The sequence below is a fragment of the Pagrus major genome, chromosome 24 (genome assembly GCF_040436345.1).
Source record: "Pagrus major chromosome 24, Pma_NU_1.0".
Taxonomy (NCBI): domain Eukaryota; kingdom Metazoa; phylum Chordata; class Actinopteri; order Spariformes; family Sparidae; genus Pagrus; species Pagrus major.
In genome coordinates, this window is record NC_133238.1 from 16,259,070 (window position 1) to 16,283,600 (window position 24,531).

At 44.3% G+C, this 24,531-nt stretch overlaps 1 protein-coding gene across 1 annotated transcript; it reads left to right on the forward strand.

Moving 5' to 3' along the window:
- The first annotated feature begins 8,044 nt into the window (after positions 1 to 8,044).
- LOC141020406 (protein NLRC3-like) lies at positions 8,045 to 24,450 on the forward strand. Its single transcript, XM_073495463.1, has 8 exons — positions 8,045 to 8,250; positions 9,320 to 9,388; positions 10,760 to 12,536; positions 12,633 to 12,806; positions 13,850 to 14,023; positions 19,011 to 19,184; positions 23,591 to 23,637; positions 23,764 to 24,450. The coding sequence occupies exons 1-8, from the start codon at positions 8,136 to 8,138 to the stop codon at positions 24,324 to 24,326; spliced, it is 3,093 nt and encodes a 1,030-aa protein (XP_073351564.1). The 5' UTR covers positions 8,045 to 8,135; the 3' UTR covers positions 24,327 to 24,450.
- The last annotated feature ends 81 nt before the right edge of the window (positions 24,451 to 24,531 follow it).

Here is a 24,531-nt window from a genome sequence, read left to right on the forward strand (position 1 = left end):
TCACATCTTGAACCCTTTAGCCAAAAGTCTTTACATTGAACCTCACTAGTCTATTACAGGAGTAGACGTTGATTTGTACTTACAAACAGTTGCGTTGTGGTAAGAATTGATTTATCAATCAAATTTATAACCAAATGGATTAACCAAAATCTTTTAGGTTATTAACTGCCACTTTGAGCCATTTGCTATTGCTGCTTTTGATTCAAGTTGAAAGTGCTCTGTAGAAATTGTAAGAATTTCAGTTCAGCATGTGAATATCCCGTATTTGTTGCATTGTAGTCAAGCTGTCAGAATTTGATGAAAATTTAAATGCTCCTCGTGTTAATCACAGCGTCCCACCGGCCCTGTGATACATAGAAGTTTATATGTGGCTGTTACTGCCTTGCATTTCAGCCTGAGTAAGAAGTAGAGCCGGAGATAGAGCCACAGCCCTGTGAAACAGAGGTTTTGTTCTTAGCTGTTACTACCACGTGTTTCCAACCGAGTCGACTTTAAGAGACAATCCTCTGAATGTTACTGCCCTGCATTCCAATTAGTGCATGTACCCGCCAATAGTGTAGGCCAGCATACTGTTTGGTTAGGCTAGTGTACTCCCAAAGCTACGCTACAGAGTGTCTGCCAAAGCAACACCATAGCCAACCACACTGATCGTTGTTGGACAATTTGTTTAATAATGGAGAGCCCCTGTGTAGAATGATTTATTTCTTCCCTGGCACAGAGTGTAAAACCTGGCTGCCCTGAAGTCATTAGCAGGTTACATCTCAGTTTCCTCCAGTTACGACCAGTTTCATCCACCTGCTGTCTTTTATAAGACTTTGCACAGCAAGGTCAGCACTGTTGGGATTGGGATTACAACCTTCTCCTGCTTGGCTTATCAGGCAAGGAACCACCAGCACCTTTTCTTCAAAGACTGGTAACGTTTAATTGTGCCTAGATAGCACACAGCATAGCATAGCACGGCTAAGCACAGGACTGTTTAACTCTGGTCGATGTAATGCAAATGTGTTCAATCTATGTGTTTGTTAACTGTTTGGGTGTTATTGTGGTCTTAGGTCAGGTTATTGGCAATTTGCTTTGCTGCACGGCTAATTTGATGTTAGTTGAATTATGCTTCACACAGACTCAGGATCTTTGCATGCAGCTAACCATCTTCTCCAACGTGGCATCACGTTACACACACACACACACACACACACACACACACACACACACACACACACAGAACACCGATGTGAAAGGAGACAGTGGAGACGCACATGGGATTAAACGATCAACACACAAAAAAATTTGCTCCCAAAACTTTGTGCTTTGTCTCATAGTGGCGTTTCACATTGACACTTTTTATGAGTATCGCTGTCTCTGAGCATATGAGACAGACTGGTTTTGTGCTTCCAGTGGGAAGAATGAACATGAATGAGTCCATCCATTCTGGGTTGAAAACTTTGTTTTCGCTGTCCAGTTTTCTCTTCTTGACAACACTGCCATCTACTGATCATGTGGAGAATCGGCTCCGATCTTTAGACTTGAGATTATTTTTTATCACAGTGAGTAAAGAAGCTGCTGCAGAAGATCCACTTATTGTTTCCACTCTGCTTCTATAAAGTGTTGATGAGTGTATTGATGAATGTATTGATCCTTCTACATGTTGCTTATTTTACTGGATGACTGACATGTGATGACATGTGAAGTTCGAACAGCTGACACAAAGACAGCGGAAGGAAGAGTCCTTTTTGTTTGTGAGTTCAGATCAGTGCAACCGAACGTGACAGCGCCAGAACATCACATGTATCTGTAACCACGGCAACTGCTCAGCATCACTCATGTTTACTGCATTTACACATTTTCTCCTTTTTAGCTCCTCATCATGTTTCAAAATCAACTTTGTCCTGCATTTAAACAAGCAATTTAACATGTTTATCAGACTTTTAACACATTTGAGTTTTTTAAAAAAAATATATACATATACATATATATATATATATATATATATATGTATATATATATATATATTTATATATATATATATATATATATATATATATATATATATATATATATATATATATATATATATAAATATACATATATATATGTTTTAAAAAAATAATTTGTCTGATCTGAGGTCTGATGTGTTTCACAACAGTCAGGACTTGTATTGATGTGGAGGGGAAGGCAGCACAGGGTTGAGCACTAGGACCCAGCAGGCATCAGGGCATGTAAACAGAGTGTGAGAGCTCACCTGGGCTCCTCCTCCTGTGATGAAGCACACCTGAGAGACCGTCAGCAGCTGAGGACGGACTGTGTTTGCTCTCACCTGCTGCTTTCAGCCCTTTAAAGGTAAGATATGATTTAACTTTACAATAACATTCAGCTAACGAGCTAACATTAAGCTAACGAGCTAACATCCAGCTAACGAGCTAACATTCTGACCAGAGTGAAGAAACAACAGTGTTGACGTCCTGTCAAAGACGTCTCTGTCTCTGTCGTCCTGTCTCCTAACAGCACTCTGTAGCTCAGAGGTGACAGTCTGACAGCCTGTAGTTTCAGCTGGAGATGTAAAAGCAGCCAGTTCACTCCTGAGTCTAACAAGTCAACAAGATAAACTCACTAAATGTCAAGAAAGGAAATATTCTGACACCTATTTTCCTTGTGAACAGAGAAATCCAACTGTCCACTGTCTGAACTCAAGTTTCTCTCTGTGACTGAACTGAGACGAGTTTAAGCGCCTCGTGAACTCATCGTCAAACACACTTCATTCAAACTGGACCTGAACTGAACCACAGTCACAAACACTAACATGTAACTTTACTGTGTGTTTGAAGGAGATCATGTGGATCAGCAGCTCCATGTGTTGTTAGCTGATGAACACTGGTTACATATTAAACACTGTGACTTTATAGGACTGCGTGTAAAATGACAGACGAGCTGACGTGTTGTTAATGTGGTTTAAAGGGTCAAGTGAAGGTAAATCTGTATTCTGAGGTTACCATAGCAGCTGGTACATTCAAGTACAAATACAATCAAAATACAAGGGCAAATACAGAAACAATGAGAAACAATAAAGTACGATATACAATAAAATGCTTAAGTAGTTATGAAATAAAATAAAATGAAATAAAATGCTGAGGTATCGAGGAGTAAAGTGGAACATAAGGTGATTAATTTAACAGACAGCAGCCGTTCAAATAGTGAAGTTCAACAAGATTTTTTACATGTTTTCTACGAATCAAACATTCAAATTAACTGTCTGACTCATTTCTTCTGTTTTCTCTTCAGAGGAGCTGAGCAGCACTGACGCCATTTTGAATGTTTGTTTCCTCGACCGTCACTGTGAAGACAACTGAAGTCAGAAGTGAAGTCGTGCCAACAAACCAAGGTAACGAGGTTTGTTTTGTCTTGATCTGATTCATTCTCCTGCCTGATGACGCATTCAGGTGCTCTTTGAAAACCTGTAAAACAAGTTGTCACTGTACAATCTAATCTGACGTGTTTCACATGTTTCAGCATCTGAACAACAGAGTTCATACAGGCACTGATGTATTCAGGCTGATGACACGTGATGGTGATCAGACAATCAGAGGCCTTGAATGACTAACATGTTGAAAACAGAGACAGGATACAACCAATCAAATCACTGCTAAAGTGAGAAGAAACACTGTGTCAGACCAAATGTAAAGATTCAAATGTACAAATATTATTACGACGTACATTAATTAATTCTTGTATATTTCTAATAGCTTTAAATAAAAAATTAAACATCAGCTCTTAATGAACATCATGAACACCTTGATCTACAGAGCCTATAACAAGTTTTCACCCTCTTGGATGTGTCACACTTTTATTGCTTTTACAAATGGAGTCATGATCAAAAGACAAAAATATACAAAACAAAACCTCTTTACTGTCAAAGTGAAGACAGATTTCTACACAGTGATGTCAATGAAGTAAACATATATAATGTAAAATAAGTGATTGTATAAGAATTGAGCCCCTTCAAGTCTTTGGCTCGATCACAGCACTGAGTCTGTGTGGAGTCTCAATCAGGCTTCAACATCTGGACGCTGCAATTTTACTCATTCTTCTTTGTAAAACTGCTCCAGCTCTGTCAGGTTGAGGGGATCAGGTGTGAACAGTACTTTTCAAGTCCAGCCACATGTTCTCTATTGGACTGAGGTCTGGGCTTTGACTGGGCCACTCCAGAACATTCACCTTGTTGTCTTTAAACCATTGCTGTGTAGCTTTCTCTGTTTGCTTCGGGTCATTGTCTTTCTGGAAAATAAATCTTCTCCCGAGTCGTAGTTCTCTTGCTGACTGAATCAGGTTGTCCTCCAGGATCAGGGTTAATCAGTTGAACCCTCTACCTTTACAAGCCTTCAGGACCTGCTGCTGAGAAACATCCCCACAGCGTGATGCTGCCACCACCCTGCTTCAGGGTGGAGATGGTGTGTTTGTGGTGATGTGCAGTGTTTGGTGATCCTTCTTGCAGTGGACCTTGGAGTCTCTCACATGTCTGTGGATGAACTCTAGTGGAGATTTAATGAGCTTTCTTCAACAGTGGCTTTCTCTTTGTGACTCTCCCATAAAGCTTTGACTGGTGAAGAATAGGCTTGTACGGTATACCGGTACTAAATTGGTACCGCGGTACCGACGCATTTAAAAAGGTACTATACTGCGCTTGGATGAGACCGGTACTTTTTTCATTTCATTTTAGCGCCGTCAGAGCAAGCGAGGGAGCGAGCGAGTTACTGGAGCAACAGACGGAGCAGGAGGAAAGCTTGGACACAGGGAGAGATAATGGAGAGAAAGAGAGAGAGAGAGAGAGGAGCAGGGAGAGAATGGCAGCTGCTGCAACCGTCACCACTCCGCAACTTACGGACAAATCAGGTGCGCGAAGTGCATGGCGAAGTCATAAACACCGAAGCACCACTGTGCAAACGGTGTTATAAAACATGTCTCGCAAAGGGTGGAAACACATCCAACCTGGCCAAACATTTGAAGGACAAGCACCCAGACCTGCACAAGGAGTTCAAAGAACGACAGGTAATAACTTAGATACCCTACCCATGAAAAAAAAAAAGCCACATTCAGTATTAAAAGCAACGCCAGCCCCCTTCACTCTCCACAAAAGTAGCTCTGGAAAAAAATTAAAGCTGCTTTTCAATTACCACTTTCTCTGGTTTAAATAGCCTATTTATATTATTATATATTATATAATTATATTATATTATATTTATATTCTCAGTCAGTGATTTTTAAACTTTTTAGACATGCTGATTTATAATAAATGAATGGTGGTCCCTTCATTTTTTTTCCAGAGCTGTAAATGCACACATGCATGGTCTTTATGAAGTAATACACTTTTACATACATATTTAGCCATTTAATATGTTATAAAGAGTACAGCATAGTAATGTAACGTATCATTTAAAGACATTGGTCCTACATAAGACAGGCTATATTTAATGAAAATATTTTTTAGGTTATGTATCTCAACGTAATTAAGGCCTCAGCTTGTATGACAAATGTATCACCTTCATTTTATCTTTTCACTACAGAGTCTTTATGGTATTTTATTTTATTTACTGATGTATAGTTCTAAGATTTTAAAGATTTTCTATGAAAATAAAGCCATTAATGACATTTTTTGTGTTCTCTTTTTATTTGGAAAAGTATCGAAAAGTATCGAAATACATGTTGGTACCGGTATCGATACCAAAATGTTGATATCGTGACAACACTAGTGAAGAACCCAGCAACAGTGGTTGTATGCAGAGTCTCTCCTATCTCAGCTGCTGAAGCTTTAACTCCTTCAGAGGAGTCATAGGTGTCTTGTCGGCTCCCTCACTGGCCTCCTTCTTGCACCATCACTCAGTTTGTGAGGACGACCTGTTCCATGTGTCATAGTCCTTCCATTTCTTATGATGGAGTTAACTGAACTCTGGGGGATGTTCAATGACGTGGAAATGTTTTTGTATCCGTCCCCTGACTTATACTTTTCAGTAACCTTCTCACAGAGGTGCTTGGAGTGTTCTGTTGTCTTCATGGTGTAATTGTAGCCATGAATACTGATTAACAGTGACTGGACCTTCAGACACAGGTGTCTTTATACTACAGTCACTGAGACACATTCACTGCACTCAGGTGATCACAAGTTCACTAAGTGTGACACTACTAGCACCAACTGGACTTCTGTTGAATTCGGTCAGTCACTTTTAAGGGGGTGAATACTTACGCAATCACTTATTTTACATTAAATATTTCTAATTTATTGACATAACTTTTTTTCACAATAAGTGTGGACTCATTACAGACAACACAATCACTAAAATGATGACATTTAGCTCAAAAACTCACAACTAACAAAGTATTTGCAGTACAGCTGTGGGATTTTACAAAGTCCATCAACTTAATACAAGTTTTTAGTCTGCTTTTGAGTCTTTGAGTCAACCGTCACTGTGAAAACAACCAAAGTTAAAACTGAACTGGTGCCAACAAACCAAGTCGACCTGTTTGTTCAGATGAAGGTTGCTTAACATGTCGTCAGTTGTGAAACGCAGGAAAACCAGTTCTCAGTCTCTGTTTGCTGCCAGCTGCTGGTTTGAGGCAGTGTTGTTGAATGTACCCTCCTCTTCTCTACTTCCTCTGCCTGTCTGCTGTCATGTGATTCTGACCCGTCTCCATTTGGACTTAAAGTTCTGAGGATGTGACGGCTGTCAGTCGGATGAGCGGACACCAGCAGCGTCTGTGGGTGTCTGCAGACGAAGGTAGACGTCCTGTTTGAGCTCATCTGGACTTTAACAGGTCAGAATCCTGACAGGTAACAGGACACACCTTTGATGAAGAAACTCTGCTGTCATTGAGTTACATTTTATACCTGATGACAGCAGTGCTTCATTCTTTCCACACTGTTACTTCCTGTTTGTACATCTGTATTTTCATGAATTAATCCACTGACTCTTCTATGATCTGTGACTTTTGGTCAGACTGAGTCTCTTCATGTTTCTGTGATGTAGTCAGTTTTTCAGTTAAAACTGAACTGGTGCCAACAAACCAAGTCGACCTGTTTGTTCAGGTGAAGGTTTGTTAACTTATCTTCAGTTGTGAAACGCAGGAAAACCAGTTTTCAGTCTCGGCTCTGATGCAGCATGTAATCTGTAATGTAACTAAAGTTATCAAACAGATGCAGTTGAGTAAAAAGTAAAATATTTGCCTCCAAAATGTGGAAGAATAAAGTTGCAGTGCAGAACAGACGGATCAGGAGCTGCAGTTTCCGGCTTAGCAGGATAGACTGACGAGAGAGAAGCTGCAGGCTGGAACATGAACTAATGTTTGCTGCTCAGTGTCACGGTGCTTTTTCCTCTTCTGGTGACCAGAAGGATCCTGATGAGATGAGAGGACGAAGCATAACCTGCCATCAAAGCTTTAAACAATTACGCCTGCATTCACACGATGGGAAGACGTGTTGCATCATTTCTGGGGCCCAACGCAACTTGAATAGTCAGAATGCAGCGTCGTTGTAGGATCGTTGAGGAAGATGTTTTTCAGCACAGAACTGACTCGTGTCGTGGAACATTGGACGCTTTATTGGTTAACATCTAAGAACTTTTGTTTTATTCACTTTTATCTGTGTTGATCTTAAAGTTGTGTTTTCATGTTTTCATCTTTCTTGCACAGTGTTTGGTGTCATGAGACGACAGCTTCATTTCAAGAAGTAACAGCTGGGGGAACAGAAGCTGATGGGACATGGGACAGAGGGTCAGCTGTTCACATCTGGGGACAGAAGGACGTGTAAGCAGAGCACCACTTCAGAGTTACATTAAGTCCAGCCCACGGAGCAGCAGCAGGAGCTCTGACTGGCCAGACTCTACTGCTGTGTCGGCCAATCAGAACTCCTGTTGCTGCTGTGATATATTTGTGTCACAGTTTTCCTTCAGGTTGATAATACTGCCTTTTATTAGCAGGGAGCCACTCTGAAGAAAGCGGACCTCTTGAATACTCTGGAAGATTTAACAGAAGATGAATTTAAGAAGCTCAAATGGTTTCTGCAGCAGCCCGACATCCTGAAAAACTACAACTACAAATCCATCAAAGTGTCCAAACTGGAGAATGCAGACAGGTTGACAACAGTGGACCTGATGGTGAAAACCTATAAACTGCGTGGAGCTGTGAAGGTGACCAAGAAGGTTTTACAGGAGATACCCAGGATTGACCTGCTGCAGAACCTGCCAGAAACCAGCTCAGGATCAGAAGGTCAGTCACAGTTTAATATTTTTTGTATTTTCAGAGAAAGATAGCCGGTGGAAACTGGTGACACAATACTTGAAGGAGCAGAGTCTCAGTAGGGAAGCTCATTGAATTCACCAGAGAATAAAATTAAAGGCCACAACTTGTTTTTATGAGAAAAGGTTGAAGTTATCAATCATTGTTCTTTATTAAGAGGACAGAGACATGATGGAGCTCCCTGATTAATTCTCTTTATGTGACTCTTTGGTTTAAGACTCTTCTGTCACTTACTAATGTGGATGGTTTTATATGAATTGAATGATTACTTTTATTATTGTGATATGCATACATGTATGCCCAGCCCGCATGGGCTTATAAGACACCAAGAAAACAAACCGGATCTAGAGCACATCATCAGCACATCAAAGAAGTAAGAAAACAAACAGGGGTTCAAAACCATTATCTAAAGAAAAAAGAAAGGGAAGACAAGGTTCAAGAGAAATCATCAAAAATTAATTAAACAAATTTACCTGTCCTCTTTTCCAAGCTTGAGAAATGAAGCTAGCAGTTTTAAACACATTGAAATTAAACAACCACTCCAGCTTCTGCTCATCAGAGCACCAAAATATTTCAGGGTTTTGTCCACAGATTTCATGAAATAATACCTCTCTCAAATCATCATACTTTGTACAATATAAAAGGAAATGAGACTCACTTTCTACTTCATCTAGCTCACACATTTCACATATTCTATTCTCCTCGGGAATATTTTTAAATCGACCAACCTCAATGGCCAGAGGAAGAATACCAGATCTTATAATTAGTGTGGTATTTTATGAATTCCTCAAATAACCAATGAGATGTTGTGATGTTAATGTGTTTGTTCAGGAGCAGTTAAACAAGTATGAGATGCTTCATGGCACAAAATCAAGCAAGAATACATCACTGCGATCATCTAGAACATTAATAATTACTGTATTTTAGGACTCCCAGCATGTGAGCTATGTAACCTACAGTACGTAACACAGGCACATTTAAAAAAACAAGTATGAAGTTAAACTGAAATAATATCACACAATGTCTCTTTCTCTCTCAGTGTCAGTGGATGTGAAAGATGCTGGAGGAGCTTCAGAGAACAGAGGAGCGTCCTCCTCTCAGACTGAAGGTAAAGCTGCTGTTTTCTCTGGTTTGTGTGGAAGCCCTGAAAGACCAAGTGTAGTTTGACTCAATTATAACTGAGTGAAAGCAAAGATAGAAAAACTTCATCAACCAACTTCAGGATTTGGTCTGTGACACTTTTTTTTTTTGAAGATTTTGAATAAAAGTTTATCTTTGATACTGGTCTATAATTGTGTGAAAGGGCTGGTCAAGACTTTTCTTTAAAGGTGTCTGAACACTGGCCTTTTTCTGAATAGCCGGTTATTGAACCAGCACTGAGAGAGTAGTTAATAGTAGAGAACACAGTGGGACGAGAAACAGGAAGGACGGATTTTATAAATTTTGTAGGATCTGTATCACCGGACTAGAGGAGACAATCATATCAGCTACAGCAGAGGCTTCAAAGTGAGATGTGGATCTTCTCAGGGAGGCTCTGAACAGTTTGAGGAGAGGCTCAGTGAATGGAGGTGAAAAATATGACAGTAGTTATTGTCTTAGTTATCAAAAGGACTTCACAAAGAATATGATAAATCTGTGTGATTTGGTTAAAGAGAGTTCAGAGTTACAGTCGTTTGGGGGAATCGGTTACTGTTTTCTCACTTTGCTGTCTATTTGGTGATGTTTGAATTCATGTCAGACAGCATAAATAATAACAGGATATTTTTGCTCAATTGTTGAATGTCTCTTGAAATGAATCACATGATGATGTCATAGACATCCAGGAATTAAGCCAAACTGAGCAGGGGTGTCCAGGCTTTGTGTGAGGGGAGGCCCACAGACTGAGACTTTAAAAACCTCTGAGCTACAGTTATTTAAAGGATCTGCAGGCCGAAAACATTCAATACAATAAACTGTAGTGTCTCCTTTAAGTGAATGAACAAATAATGTAAGAAGAGTAAAGATGTTCAGAGTTCCAACATATCTCAACATCAGCCTAACTCTTTGTTTATCCGCTCTGTGATCCCAAACATACGAGTCAAGTTATAACGACTGATGACATCATAGATTCTATACAGTTTAGCTGTGGATTAACCAAATGTACAAACTTAAAGTCGCCAAACAAAAAGATTTTGGGGTAGTACAACTTCGATCCAGGCGTAGTGGCAGAGATTGTGGATGAGCAGCAGACTTGAAAAGGTGAGGAGAAGAAGCAGCGCTGGAGTCAGGACAGGCAGGATTAAAAGAAGACAGACAGCTAAGCTGACACTTTATTTTTTCTGACACATATCCAAAGGACAGAGCTAGCTTACCGGTAGCGTGCAACTGCACTTCATGCATGTGTAGAAGCAGAGACAGCAGCCTTCTCAGCTGTCAGAAGTTTGTTCAGATAATAACACAAACTGCCAACGCTGATGATCTTTGTTGTGTGTTCATTCAGGAAGTCATTCTGCAGTTTGTCAGCGTAAACTCAAATCTGACCTTCAGAAGAAGTTCCAGTGTGTGTTTGAGGGGATCGCTAAAGCAGGAAACCCAACCCTTCTGAATCAGATCTACACAGAGCTCTACATCACAGAGGGAGGGACTGCAGAGGTCAATGATGAACATGAGGTCAGACAGATTGAAACAGCATCCAGGAAACCAGACAGACCAGAAACAACAGTCAGACGAGAAGACATCTTTAAAGCCTCACCTGGAAGAGATGAACCAATCAGAACAGTGATGACAAAGGGAGTGGCTGGCATCGGGAAAACAGTCTTAACACAGAAGTTCACTCTGGACTGGGCTGAAGACAAAGCCAACCAGGACATACAGTTCACATTTCCATTCACCTTCAGAGAGCTGAATGTGCTGAAAGAGAAAAAGTTCAGCTTGGTGGAGCTTGTTCATCACTTCTTCACTGAAACCAAAGAAATCAGCAGGTTTGAAGAGTTCCAGGTTGTGTTCATCTTTGACGGTCTGGATGAGTGTCGACTTCCTCTGGACTTCCACAACACTGAGATCCTGACTGATGTTACAGAGTCCACCTCAGTGGATGTGCTGCTGACAAACCTCATCAGGGGGAAACTGCTTCCCTCTGCTCGCCTCTGGATAACCACACGACCTGCAGCAGCCAATCAGATCCCTCCTGAGTGTGTTCACGTGGTGACAGAGGTCAGAGGGTTCACTGACCCACAGAAGGATGAGTACTTCAGGAAGAGATTCAGAGATGAGGAGCAGGCCAGCAGAATCATCTCCCACATCAAGACATCACGAAGCCTCCACATCATGTGCCACATCCCAGTCTTCTGCTGGATCACTGCTACAGTTCTGGAGAATGTGTTGAAGACCAGAGAGGGAGGAGAGCTGCCCAAGACCCTGACACAGATGTACATCCACTTCCTGGTGGTTCAGGCCAAACGGAAGAAGGTCAAGTATGATGGAGGAGCTGAGACAGATCCACACTGGACTCCAGAGAGCAAGAAGATGATTGAGTTTCTGGGAAAACTGGCTTTTGAGCAGCTGAAGAAAGGAAAACTGATCTTCTATGAATCAGACCTGACAGAGTGTGGCATCGATATCAGAGCAGCCTCAGTGTACTCAGGAGTGTTCACACAGATCTTTAAAGAGGAGAGTGGACTGTACCAGGACAAGGTGTTCTGCTTCGTCCATCTGAGTGTTCAGGAGTTTCTGGCTGCTCTTCATGTCCATCTGACATTCATCAACTCTGGAGTCAATCTCATGTCAGAGGAAAAAACAGCAGCCAATCAATCTGCAGAGACACGTTTCTACCAGAGTGCTGTGGACGAGGCCTTACAGAGTCAAAATGGACACCTTGACTTGTTCCTCCGCTTCCTCCTGGGTCTTTCACTGCAGACCAATCAGACTCTCCTGCGAGGTCTGCAGACACAGACAGGAAGTAGCTCACAGACCAATCAGGAAACAGTCAGTTACATCAAGAATAAGTTTGAAGAGACTCTGCCTGCAGAGAGAAGCATCAATCTGTTCCACTGCCTGAATGAACTGAACGATCGTTCTCTAGTGGAGAAGATCCAACAGTCCCTGAGATCAGGAAGTCTCTCCACAGATAAACTGTCTCCTGCTCAGTGGTCAGCTCTGGTCTTCATCTTACTGTCATCAGAAAAAGATTTGGACGTGTTTGACCTGAAGAAATACTCTGCTTCACAGGAGGCTCTTCTGAGGCTGCTGCCAGTGGTCAAAGCCTCCAACAAAGCTCTGTAAGTGTGAAGAAGCTTTTTCAGAATGCAGTAAATGTGCTGTTATTGACCCAAATAGAAATAATGTTCTTGTTCTGCTCATTATTCTTTGTCCAGGCTGAGTGGCTGTAACCTCTCAGAGAGAAGCTGTGAAGCTCTGTCCTCAGTTCTCAGTTCCCAGTCCTCTAGTCTGAGAGAGCTGGACCTGAGTAACAACGACCTGCAGGATTCAGGAGTGAAGCAGCTGTCGGCTGGACTGGAGAGTCCACACTGCAATCTGGAAAGTTTGAGGTCAGATCATGTTACTGTTTGTTGTGAAATCATTTATATATTTCTGGTAGATTTCTTTGCTATCAAACTTGTTTTCTTTCCTTAATTCAACTCCTGCACAACATGAACAATGAGGAGGGAGAACCTCATTTATGTTGGATATCATATGACTTTGATACCTGGATGTCTGTTCATTCTCAATTCAGTCTTAATTTATTGCCACATTGACAACATCCTTAGAACTGAACAGCAATGGAGCAAGAGATTATATATACCAGTCATTCCCAGAGAGGATTTTATTTGGGTTTCCAAATATATTTGCAGACTTTCGTTCATAGTCTTTAATTTAAGATCTCTATCTACAGTACACCTGTGAGCCACATGGGGGATTGAGTTCATCATTTCACTGATTCACAGCTAAAACACCCACTTGCTTGTAGGACTTACAGTGATCATGTGCCAAAATATTTAGACACTAAGAAGCATTGAACCACATTCCAGCATAGTTTATGTGACATTACAACTCATAGCTTCAGAAGACACTGAGTGACCTGACTGCTCCCTTCTCTTTGAAAACTGCATTTAATTGATCTCATTTATAATGTTTTTGTCACATATATATGTTTTTGGTAGCACAAGCATTAAACACAGTAGTTATTTAATAAAGTATCTCTTTGAAATGGCTGGTGTATTCAACACAATATAAGTGGACGTGGATAAATACTTTGGAATGTTAATTTATGCACAGATCTGCTCTTTTCAAGTTTATTAGGCCTATTGTGAATTGGGTCGCAATGTTATAATTTTTAAAAAGTGGGACCCCCTGGGGTGCTCCTGTAGCTCAGTTGGTAGAGCATGTGTCCCATGTACAGAGTCTTTGTCCTCACTGCAGTGGCCCAGGTTTCAAGTTCGACCTCTGGTCCTTTGCTGCGTGTCATCCCCCCTCTCTCATCCCCATTTCCTGTCATCTCTGTGAGCTGTCCTATATAAATAATCCTCCTAATATGAAGACATGAAAAGTTATTCATAAGTTATGTTATCTGTCTTCTTTTTTTTCTCTTCAGACTAAGTGGCTGTAACCTCTCAGAGAGAAGCTGTGAAGCTCTGTCCTCAGTTCTCAGCTCCCAGTCCTCTAGTCTGAGAGAGCTGGACCTGAGTAACAACAACCTGCAGGATTCAGGAGTGAAGCAGCTGTCTGTTGGACTGGAGAGTTCACACTGTGTCCTTGAATCTCTCAGGTCAGGATTAATTATTTTTTTCATTATTTCATGTAACTTTACAATTGGAGTAGGTCTTGATCATACTCTTAATATTATTCAATTTATTAAAGAGACACAACATTTCACCTATGAACAAGCACTTGACACAGTGGCGAGAAGAAAACTGCCTTTTAACAGGCACAAAGCTCGAGCAGAACCGGACTTAGTGGTGGGCCGCCATCTGTCGCAACTGGTTGGGTTGAGAGAGAGAGAGAGACAGAAGCCCCATTCACACTGCCTTTTCAAGACGGGAATCTTGTGCCGATATTCCACCTCGCTGCAGAATAGAATAGATGTTTATTGTCATTGTTTCAAAAACAACGAAACATAGAAGCAGCTCTTAGTTTGACAAATAGATATCAAATATAAACTCCTCCTTGAACCGACACCTTACCGTGGTGGAGGGGTTTGCGTACCTGAATGATCCTAGGAGCTATGTTGTCCGGGGCTTAATGCCCCTGGTAGGGTCTCCCAAGGCAGACAGGTCCTAGGTGACAGGTCAGACTAAGAGCGGTTCCAGCCCCCTATGATTAAGAAGACATCTAGGAAGTGTACGTCGCCCGGAATGGCGTCACCGGGGCCCCACCCTGGAGCCAGGCCCGGGGTTGGGGCTCGCAGGCGAGCGCCTGGTGGCCGGGTCTTTGCCCACGGGACCCGGCCGGGCACAGCCCGAAGGAGCGATGTGGGCCCGCCCTCCAGTAGGCCCACCACCCGCAGGAGGGTTCAGAAGGGGCCGGTGCGGTGTGATTTGGGTGGCTGTCCTGGGCGGGTGCCCCGGCGACCCAATCCCCGGACGGTGACTCTAGCCATGGGGACATGGAATGTCACCTCGCTGAGGGGGAAAGAGCCTGAACTGGTGTGGGAGGTTGAGCGCTACCGGCTAGAGATAGTCGGGCTCTCCTCCACGCACAGTCTGGGCTCTGGAACCCAACTCCTTGAGAGAGGCTGGACTCTCTTCTACTCTGGAGTTGCCCGCGGTGAGAGGCGGCGAGCTGGTGTGGGCTTGCTCATAGCTCCCCAGCTCAGCCGCCATGTGTTGGAGTTTTCCCCGGTGAACGAGAGGGTCGTTTCCCTGCGCCTCCGGGTCGGGGATAGGTCTCTCACTGTTGTTTCGGCCTATGGGCCAAACGGCAGTGCAGAGTACCCGGCCTTCTTGGGGTCCCTGGGAGGGGTACTGGAGAGTGCTTCAACTGGGGACTCCATCGTTCTGCTGGGGGACTTCAACGCTCACGTAGGCAGCGACAGTGTTGCCTGGAGGGGAGTGATTGGGAGGAACGGCCTCCCTGATCTGAACCCGAGTGGTGTTCTGTTGTTGGACTTCTGTGCCAGTCACAGTTTGTCCATAACGAACACCATGTTCAAGCATAAGGGTGTTCATCAGTGCACATGGCACCGGGACACCCTAGGCCGGAGGTCGATGATCGACTTTGTGGTCGTGTCATCTGACCTCCGGCCGTATGTCTTGGACACTCGGGTGAAGAGAGGGGCTGAGCTGTCAACTGATCACCACCTGGTGGTGAGTTGGTTTCGCTGGCAGGGGAGGAAGCTGGACAGACTTGGCAGACCCAAACATACTGTGAGGGTCTGCTGGGAACGTCTGGTGGAACCCTCTGTCGGGGAGGTCTACAACTCCCACCTCCGGGAGAGCTTTGACCAGATCCCGAGGGAGGCTGGGGACATTGAGTCCGAATGGGCCTTGTTCTCTGCCTCCATTGTTGACGCGGCTGTTCGGAGCTGTGGCCGTAAGGTCTCCGGTGCCTGTCGTGGCGGCAATCCCCGAACTCGGTGGTGGACACCGACAGTAAGGGATGCTGTCAAGCTGAAGAAGGAGTCCTATCGAGCCTGGCTGGCTCGGGGGACTCCTGAGGCAGCTGACGGGTACCGGCAGGCCAAGCATGCTGCAGCACGGGCGGTCGCGGAAGCAAAGACTCGGGCCTGGGAAAAGTTCGGGGAGGCCATGGAGAAGGACTACCGGTCGGCCTCGAGGAAATTCTGGCAAACCATCCGGCGCCTTAGGAAGGGGAAGCAGCACCCCGCCAACACTGTTTACGGTGGAGGCGGGGAGCTGTTGACCTCGACTGGGGATATCGTCGGGCGGTGGAAGGAGTACTTCGAGGATCTCCTCAATCCCACTGACACGTCTTCCATAGAGGAAGCAGAGGCTGGGGACTCGGAGGTTGATCCATTCATCACCCAAGCTGAAGTCACCGAGGTAGTCCGGAAGCTGCCCGGTGGCAAAGCACCGGGGGTGGATGAGATCCGCCCTGAGTACCTCAAGTCTTTGGATGTTGTGGGGCTGTCTTGGCTGACACGTCTCTGCAACATCGCGTGGCAGTCGGGGACAGTGCCTCTGGACTGGCAGACCGGGGTGGTGGTCCCTCTATTCAAAAAGGGGGACCGGAGAGTGTGTTCCAACTACCGGGGGATCACACTCCTCAGCCTCCCTGGTAAAGTCTATTCCAGGGTACTGGAGAGGAGAATTCGGCCGATAGTCGAACCTCGGATTCAGGAGGAACAATGCGGTTTTCGTCCTGGCCGTGGAACACTGGACCAGCTCTATACCCTCAGCAGGGTGCTGGAGGGTTCATGGGAGTTTGCCCAACCAGTCCACATGTGTTTTGTGGACTTGGAGAAGGCATTCGACCGTGTCCCTCGTGGCATTCTGTGGGGGGTGCTTCGGGAGTACGGGGTCGAGGGCCCTCTACTAAGGGCTGTACGGTCCCTGTACGACCGGAGCAGGAGCTTGGTTCGCATTGCCGGCAGTAAGTCAGACCTGTTTCCAGTGCATGTTGGACTCCGGCAGGGCTGCCCTTTGTCACCGGTTCTGTTCATTATTTTTATGGACAGAATTTCTAGGCGCAGTCATGGGCTGGAGGGGATCTGGTTCGGGAGCCACCGGATTTCATCCCTGCTTTTCGCAGATGATGTTGTCTTGTTGGCTCCTTCGAGCCGGGACCTCCAGCATGTTCTGGGGCGGTTTGCAGCCGAGTGTGAAGCAGTTGGGATGAGAATCAGCACCTCCAAGTCTGAGGCCATGGTTCTCGACCGGAAAAAGGTGGCTTGTTCCCTCCAGGTTGGGGGAGAGTTCCTGCCTCAAGTGGAGGAGTTTAAGTATCTTGGGGTCTTGTTCACGAGTGAGGGAAGGATGGAGCGTGAGATTGACAGGTGGATCGGTGCAGCGGCCGCAGTAATGCGGTCGTTGTATCGGTCTATCGTGGTGAAGAGAGAGCTGTGCCGAAAGGCGAAGCTCTCGATTTACCGGTCAGTCTACGTTCCTACCCTCACCTATGGTCATGAACTTTGGGTCATGACCGAAAGAATAAGATCCCGGATACAAGCGGCCGAAATGAGTTTCCTCCGCAGGGTGGCAGGGCGCTCCCTTAGAGATAGGGTGAGGAGCTCTGTCACGCGGGAGGAGCTCGGAGTAGAACCGCTGCTCCTCCACATCGAGAGGAGTCAGCTGAGGTGGCTCGGGCATCTGTATCGGATGCCCCCTGGACGCCTCCCTCGGGAGGTGTTCCAGGCATGCCCCACCGGGAGGAAGAGACCCCGAGGAAGACCCAGGACACGCTGGAGTGACTATGTCACCCGGCTGACCTGGGAACGCCTTGGGATCCTCCCGGAGGAGCTGGAGGAAGTGTCCGGGGAGAGGGAAGTCTGGGTATCCCTGCTCAGGCAGCTGCCCCCGCGACCCGGCCCCGGATAAGCGGCAGATAATGGATGGATGGATGGATATAAACAAGTACAACAAAATAGATAAAAATAGTAAAATATATACAACAAGATAAATAGACACAAGATTCACACAAGTATGTAGGTAATATGTACACAAGTGAGTATGTGTGTGAGGGGTGGTAGTGGAGGGTTATTGCACTGGTGTGAAGTCTTTAGAGAGTGAGGGGTGAAGGGAGGGTTGTGCATTTCACTGCCTGTGGGAAGAAACTGTTCTTCAGTCTGTTTGTTCTAGATCTGATGGATCTATATCTCTTCCCAGAGGGCAGGGGGGGAGAACAGGTAATGTCCGGGGTGAGTGGGGTCCTTAACAATACAGCTGGCCTTCTTTTGGTGTCGGCCAGTGTAAATGTCTCTGAGAGGGGGTAGTGTCGTCCTGATGACACGCTCTGCTGCCCTCACCACCCGCTGCAGGTCCTTCCTGTCCTGTGTTGTGCAGCTGTAGAACCACACCGTGCAGCAGTAGGTCAGGAGGCTTTCTATCGCTGACCGATAGAAGTTGGTCAGCAGGTGGTGAGGGAGGTGAGCGTGCTTTAGCTTCCTGTAGGTGTGAAAGTTACAAAGGTGGAATGGGGGGACAGTTTCATTCCACCTCTGATCCTCCAACAGAGTTGGTAAAACAGCCAAAACATAGGCGAGACGACCTGCGTGAACAGGAGTGTGATGTTCTGATAGTGTTCACAGTCGGACAACTTAACAGATCCTTCACTCATCAAAGTAACAAAACAAAACCAATGACACCACTAATCTATTTACATATATATATATATATATATATATATATATATATATATATATATATATATATATATATATATATATGAGAGAGGGAGAGAGAAAATGTACTGTATATATATATATAAAATGTGGGTCTGTCAGTCTATTCTACACTTTGGTCCCGACTTACATATCTCAACAACCATTGGATGGATTGCCATGAGGTTTGGTTCAGACATTCGTGCTCCCCTCAGGATGAACTGTAATTACTTTGGTGATCCTCCATCATCAGGTCATCATTTTAATCTGTACAATATGTTGGTTCATGACCAAATATTTGCAAAACTAATGACATTTCCATCAGCTTCAGTTATACTCTGTGTTTAGTGCTGATTAGTAAATTAGTGAAAACTAAGATGATGAATATAATAAACGTTAAACCCTTAAACACAGATGTGCACTGAATCATCAGGACCCTCAGCTGATCTGTGATGTACGTTGTTTTGTGTGTCTGCAGGCTGTCAGGCTGTCTGATCACAGAGGAAGGCTGTACTTCTCTGGCCTCAGCTCTGGACTCCAACCCCTCCCATCTGAGAGAGCTGGACCTGAGCTACAATCATCCAGGAGACTCAGGAGTGAAGCTGCTGTCTGCTCGACTGGAGGATCCAGGCTGGAGACTGGACACTCTCAGGTATGAAGAGTCCTGCTGCAGCCACAGACAGTCAGTGTGAGACTCTGTATCTCGACTGTAGATGGTTCAGTGTCGGGAGGTCTGCTTCGTTTACTCCACCTCCAGTTGTTCAGTTCAGTTCAGGAGAAAAGGCAGCATGGCACGAAGCCAAGAGTTACAAGTGAAGAGAGGAAGATGAGAAGAAGAGATGAAGATCAGCGACCAGGAGAGTCTCGGCACAAACACTAAAGTTACACCTCTTTTTTCAGACTAGTTTAGTGCCTGTTCAAAATGTGCCTGTTTGATTTGTTGGCCTCTGGTTTTGCTGCTTGATGAACCGTCATCCAAACTACTTCACACACTCCACACAGATTGCAGAGGGTTATCAAAACATTAACATTAAATCTAATTTCCACCACGTCACTGCTGTGTTATGATATTAATAATAACAATAGACCCTCTGTGTCAGATGTGTGATCAGAAAATACTGAACCTCAAATTCAAAAAATTTCTGTGACACACAAATGAATTTAATCACTGAATGTCACAGAAAGTCTTTCCCTGAACTGGAGAATCAGTGTTTCTGCCAAAGTGCTTGACTTTGAACTTAAAATGGTTCTGACATGGATCTTTATCAACACTGGAGTAACTGCATTCTAGATCATCACTGACAAGTGTATCTGTGCCTCAGTGTGAAACCATTTACAGACTGTAACAACTGCCTGTGGCATCAGTTTAAAGTGAACAGAAGATATAAAACAGTCCAATAACAATGTTAGATGACACAAGGTGGAACATTCCCATCACATCACCATAACAGCAGCAGTGCATAGATTAATTTAAGATGGGTCAGTGGTGCCGTCTTGGCTCCTGTCATGAGGAAACTGCTGCTCCAGCTGAGTTTGGGCTGTTTTGGGTAGTTCTCATTATAACAGCCTGCAGGGGCAGGAAAGTTTCAGTGTTTTGCACCGTCAGCAAAATCAAATGACAAAAGAAAAGAAAACATTCAGTGATCAATCATCTGCTCCATTGATTAACATGATATGTGACCTGTGCAGAGCTGCAGCTCTCTACAGTAGCTGGTGGACCTCTGGTTTAATGCTGTTGTAATGTACTTCAGCCTGGCTCGTAGCTGTTGACTCAGCTTCACTTTCAGCTGTTCTGGAGTCGTGTTCAGGTTCTGCTGGTGGAAATCCAATGTTTCCTGATTTTGATGCTTCACAATAAAAGCTTTCAAATAACTATGTAATGCAGGACCTTTATTGTGGAGGATTTATAGGAAGTGTTAAATGCAGGAAGATGGCGTGACAACGTTGCATGAATGGACTTTTAATTTCTCTTGTGTGGCAGCAAACAACACACATGGTTTCAGTTACTAACTGAGTCCATCCACACACTTTATGGCCGACTACAGTAATAACAGCGTGCACTTTACTGTGACTGCAGCAACGTGCTCGTAGCTGTCACATACCGGAGAGACTCACTCCTACCAACACAACACAGAGTAGTGTTTGTTGGCACTAATTATAGGGCTGCAACTAACAACTATTTTCATAACCCATTAATCACATGAAAAGACAAAAGCAGGTTTATTTTATATTATGCATTTTATTAAAAAATAAAACATTGCTGTCACATTTTCCTCTTTAGTCTTGTTCAGTTCACTTTCAAACAACTTCAAACTGTAAAAGCAACATAAATGTATTAGAGGTGTGGAAATGTCTCCATTATAAGATGCATCACGATGCAGAGACAGAGCAGAATCCAGAGTCTGCAGCTCATGTTGATTGTTGATTGTTCGGCCTCAGCTGGACAATAAAGTTACGTTGTGACGTTGCTCCCATGTTTTGAACTGTGGGAGGATTTCTGACTAACGTTACTGATGTGGGAGGGATGTTGGAGGGAGGCAGAGATCATCTGAGAGGGATTAAAAAGAGTGTTTTTTTAAACGGACATCTCGGGACACACGTCAGATTTTATGAACTTGCTGTGAAGCAGGAACTGGACGAGACTTCTGCCTCACAACAATCACTAATCACGTCGGCCATTTTCAGCTGAAGCTAACGTCTGCAGCCATAAATAATCACTGTTACAGCAGCCCAGCTGATCAGCCGAGATCTGAGGAGGTGCTGTCAACTCTGCTGTCCAACTCTGAGAGAGGTGTGTGCAGCAGAGTCAGTAGATGTTTCATCTTAAAGCTGCCATGTGAAAACTATATTATTGTAGACACACGTGAAAGACGCTGCAGAAGGAGACATGTTTTGTTTGATTACTGAAAAGATGCAGCTTTTATTTTGTAGCCTGCTGTAGTCTGATTATTGGAAGAACTTTCAGAATAAAAGGGGGATTTAAATGATGAAAAGTAGCCGTGTGCAGTGATACAGATCATCGAGGATGACAAACACTGAGATGCATCGAGAATCGTCGACAGCTGAATCGTAATGGAATCGTGAGGCCGGTGAAGATTCACACCTCTAAAATGTTTGTTACATGAAGAATGCAAAAGTAAAATATAGTTTGTTTTCTAAAGTGCACATAGCACTCCTTCATCCTCCACCATTGATAGTGGCCTCATGTGTGTTAGCAGCATACTGAGGATAGCATCAGTCAGAGCAGCTGCTGGCTGTGGTGTCATGGGGCATCCTTCCTCACAACGTAGTCGCCATGTTGACTTGTTTCTTTGTGAAGTGAGAGACACAATATTATATAATATCAGTATGCAGAGTAGCACAATTCACATGAAGCTCAGTGAACTCAGTAACTGCCTTGTTGTTTGAGGTAATATGTGCTGATGTAAAGGGCAAATACAGATCAGGCCTGTACAATAAAACACAACAACAACAGAGCAGCACTTCCTCACAACATGTGAAAAGTATCAACACATTAGAGAAACACATGTTCAACATGTAATAGATTACAAAGGGTTTGTTGAGCCAGTAGATGAAGAAACATGAACAGTCCTACTAGGGGAGAACCCAAAGAGCTGTGATCCAGCAGCAGTCTATGTTCTGCTGCCACAAACTGAGGGACAGTGAGTGACAGTCAGCTGAGAGTTGTTCATGTTATATGTGACGACACTTATTATTTAGTGTTGTGCTGTTATTGTCAGCTTTGGTTATAGTTCTGTCTCTGTTGTGTTTTGATCTACTGGGTTTGAAAGGTTTCCTAAGTTACCGTGCCGAGTCTCCTTCACCCATAGTGGCTCCGACCTGCTTTCTCTTCAGCTGCTCAGTGATGTGGTGCTACTGGGCCATGTGAGAGCAGCTCTGCACATCTTGTAGCTGTTTTCTTTGAACACTTTAATATAAAGTGCTGCCACTTTTGATGACTTGGCTCGTACACTTTTCTCTTCTGTAACGTTTGTAGTTCCCGTTGCCTCCGTGGCCTCCGCTATATTGCAAACGCTAACGGAGCCCATTCAGAAAGGAGACGGCGCGACTCCGAGTAGCTTCCTGTTTCATCACCTGAGCTACGCGAGGCGCCATTGGCTGGCTTACTGCTCCCCACCGCAGGAGACCAGAACTGCTGCACTGACTGTGTTTTCCTGACGCATCTTCGGCTCGACCGTCTTTGACTATGAAGTGAAACAGCTCGCTCCGTGCCACAGCGCCTGCATCGTAACGTCAACCAGCTAATCCACCGTGAAACTGGTCGGCAGCTGTTTTTATAACGGATGTAATGGGTCAGTTGTCGCGGCCATAAAAACTTCTAACATTGAATTCAAAGTCAACGCTGCACTTCTGTGAGTCCTCAGCAACAAACCTGCCAAGTATAAAGTAGACTGGATGAACGGTTCTGGAGACATGTGGACCACAGACAGACAGACAGAAAGACAGATTCCTGGCTTCATAGTCAGATGTTCCTCTGTCACATCTGGACACATCATGTTTACCACAGCAGAACCAACGTCCAACGTTTTCTGATGATTTATTACGTATAAATTGTATTTGTTTATTTGCACAGTGAAACAAAGCAGCAGAAACACAGCGAGAACAAAAAGCAGACTGTGCAGGTGAGATTCAGAAAAGCCCTGGAAGCTTCAAACAGGAATCTGACCTCAAAAGTTCTGACATCCAAATCCAAAAGTCCTGTAATATACAAACATAAGCACAAGCTGACATTGGATCAGACAGCAAGCGTCAGGTAGCCCACAGGAAACAGCAGCAACATCCAATAACATAAAGATGAAGTCATAAATCCAAACAGAGGTTTGTGTGTGTCCTCACATGTTGTCGTCCTCTTTCACACACACCAACATCCTGTGGCTCACTCTCAGTGTGTGAGGAGAGTGGCAGAGGTGAAGAGGTTCAGGGAAACAGGGAGAAGCAGCCTGATGGACATGTTGTGTTTCTGTGTATGAGTCATGTCATGTCCATGTTTGCATGCTGAAAGAGGATGTGCTGCTCTGACCCCCCTCCTCCTTTCAGGGTGGAGCCTGCTGGAGTCCGATGGTTGACACCAGGTCTGAGGAAGTGTGAGTGTGTTTTTACTTTGATTCAGCTTCACACTGTGACATCACTCAGTCACATCTGTGATGTCATCACCACACTGATGATACATTAATAACTGCAGCTGTGTTGTGTCTTTTTCTCTCCATCAGATTCCTGTGAGCTCACAGTCGACACAAACACAGTCAGCAGACTCATCAAACTGTCTGACAACAACAGGAAGATGACAAGTGTGGAGGAGGATCAGTCACATCCTGATCATCCAGAGAGGTTTGAGTCCTGGCCTCCTCAGCTGCTGTGTAGAACTGGTCTGACTGGTCGCTGTTACTGGGAGGTCGAGTGGAGCGGAGATGTTTCTATATCAGTGAGTTACAGAAGAATCAGCAGGAGAGGAGACAGTAAAGACAGTAAAGACTGTGTATTTGGATGTAATGATCAGTCCTGGAGTCTGAGGTGGTTTAATGGTCGTTACTATGTCTGTCACAATAACAGAAGAACAAACATCTCCTCCTCCTCCTCCTCCTCCTCCTCCTCCTCTGGTAGAGTAGCAGTGTATGTGGACTGTCCTGCTGGCACTCTGTCCTTCTACAGAGTCTCCTCTGACTCACTGATCCGCCTCCACACCTTCAGCACCACATTCACTGAACCTCTTTATCCTGGATTTGGGCTCTGGTGGTCCAGGTCTGGTTCCTCAGTGTGTCTGTGTGGTGTTTAGTCTGCAGAGTCTCCTCCTGTCACAGAAACATTGTCAGTGCTGAACAGTTGAGTCTGTACAGGATCACAGTCACATCAATCTTTCAGCTTCTTGTAATAAATTCATCAGTGAACTTTGTACAAAATGATTCAAACTGATTCTTCATTTACATTTTAAACTTCTTCCATTAAATTGTGGAAATTGCGTTGACTTGTACTTTCTGTCG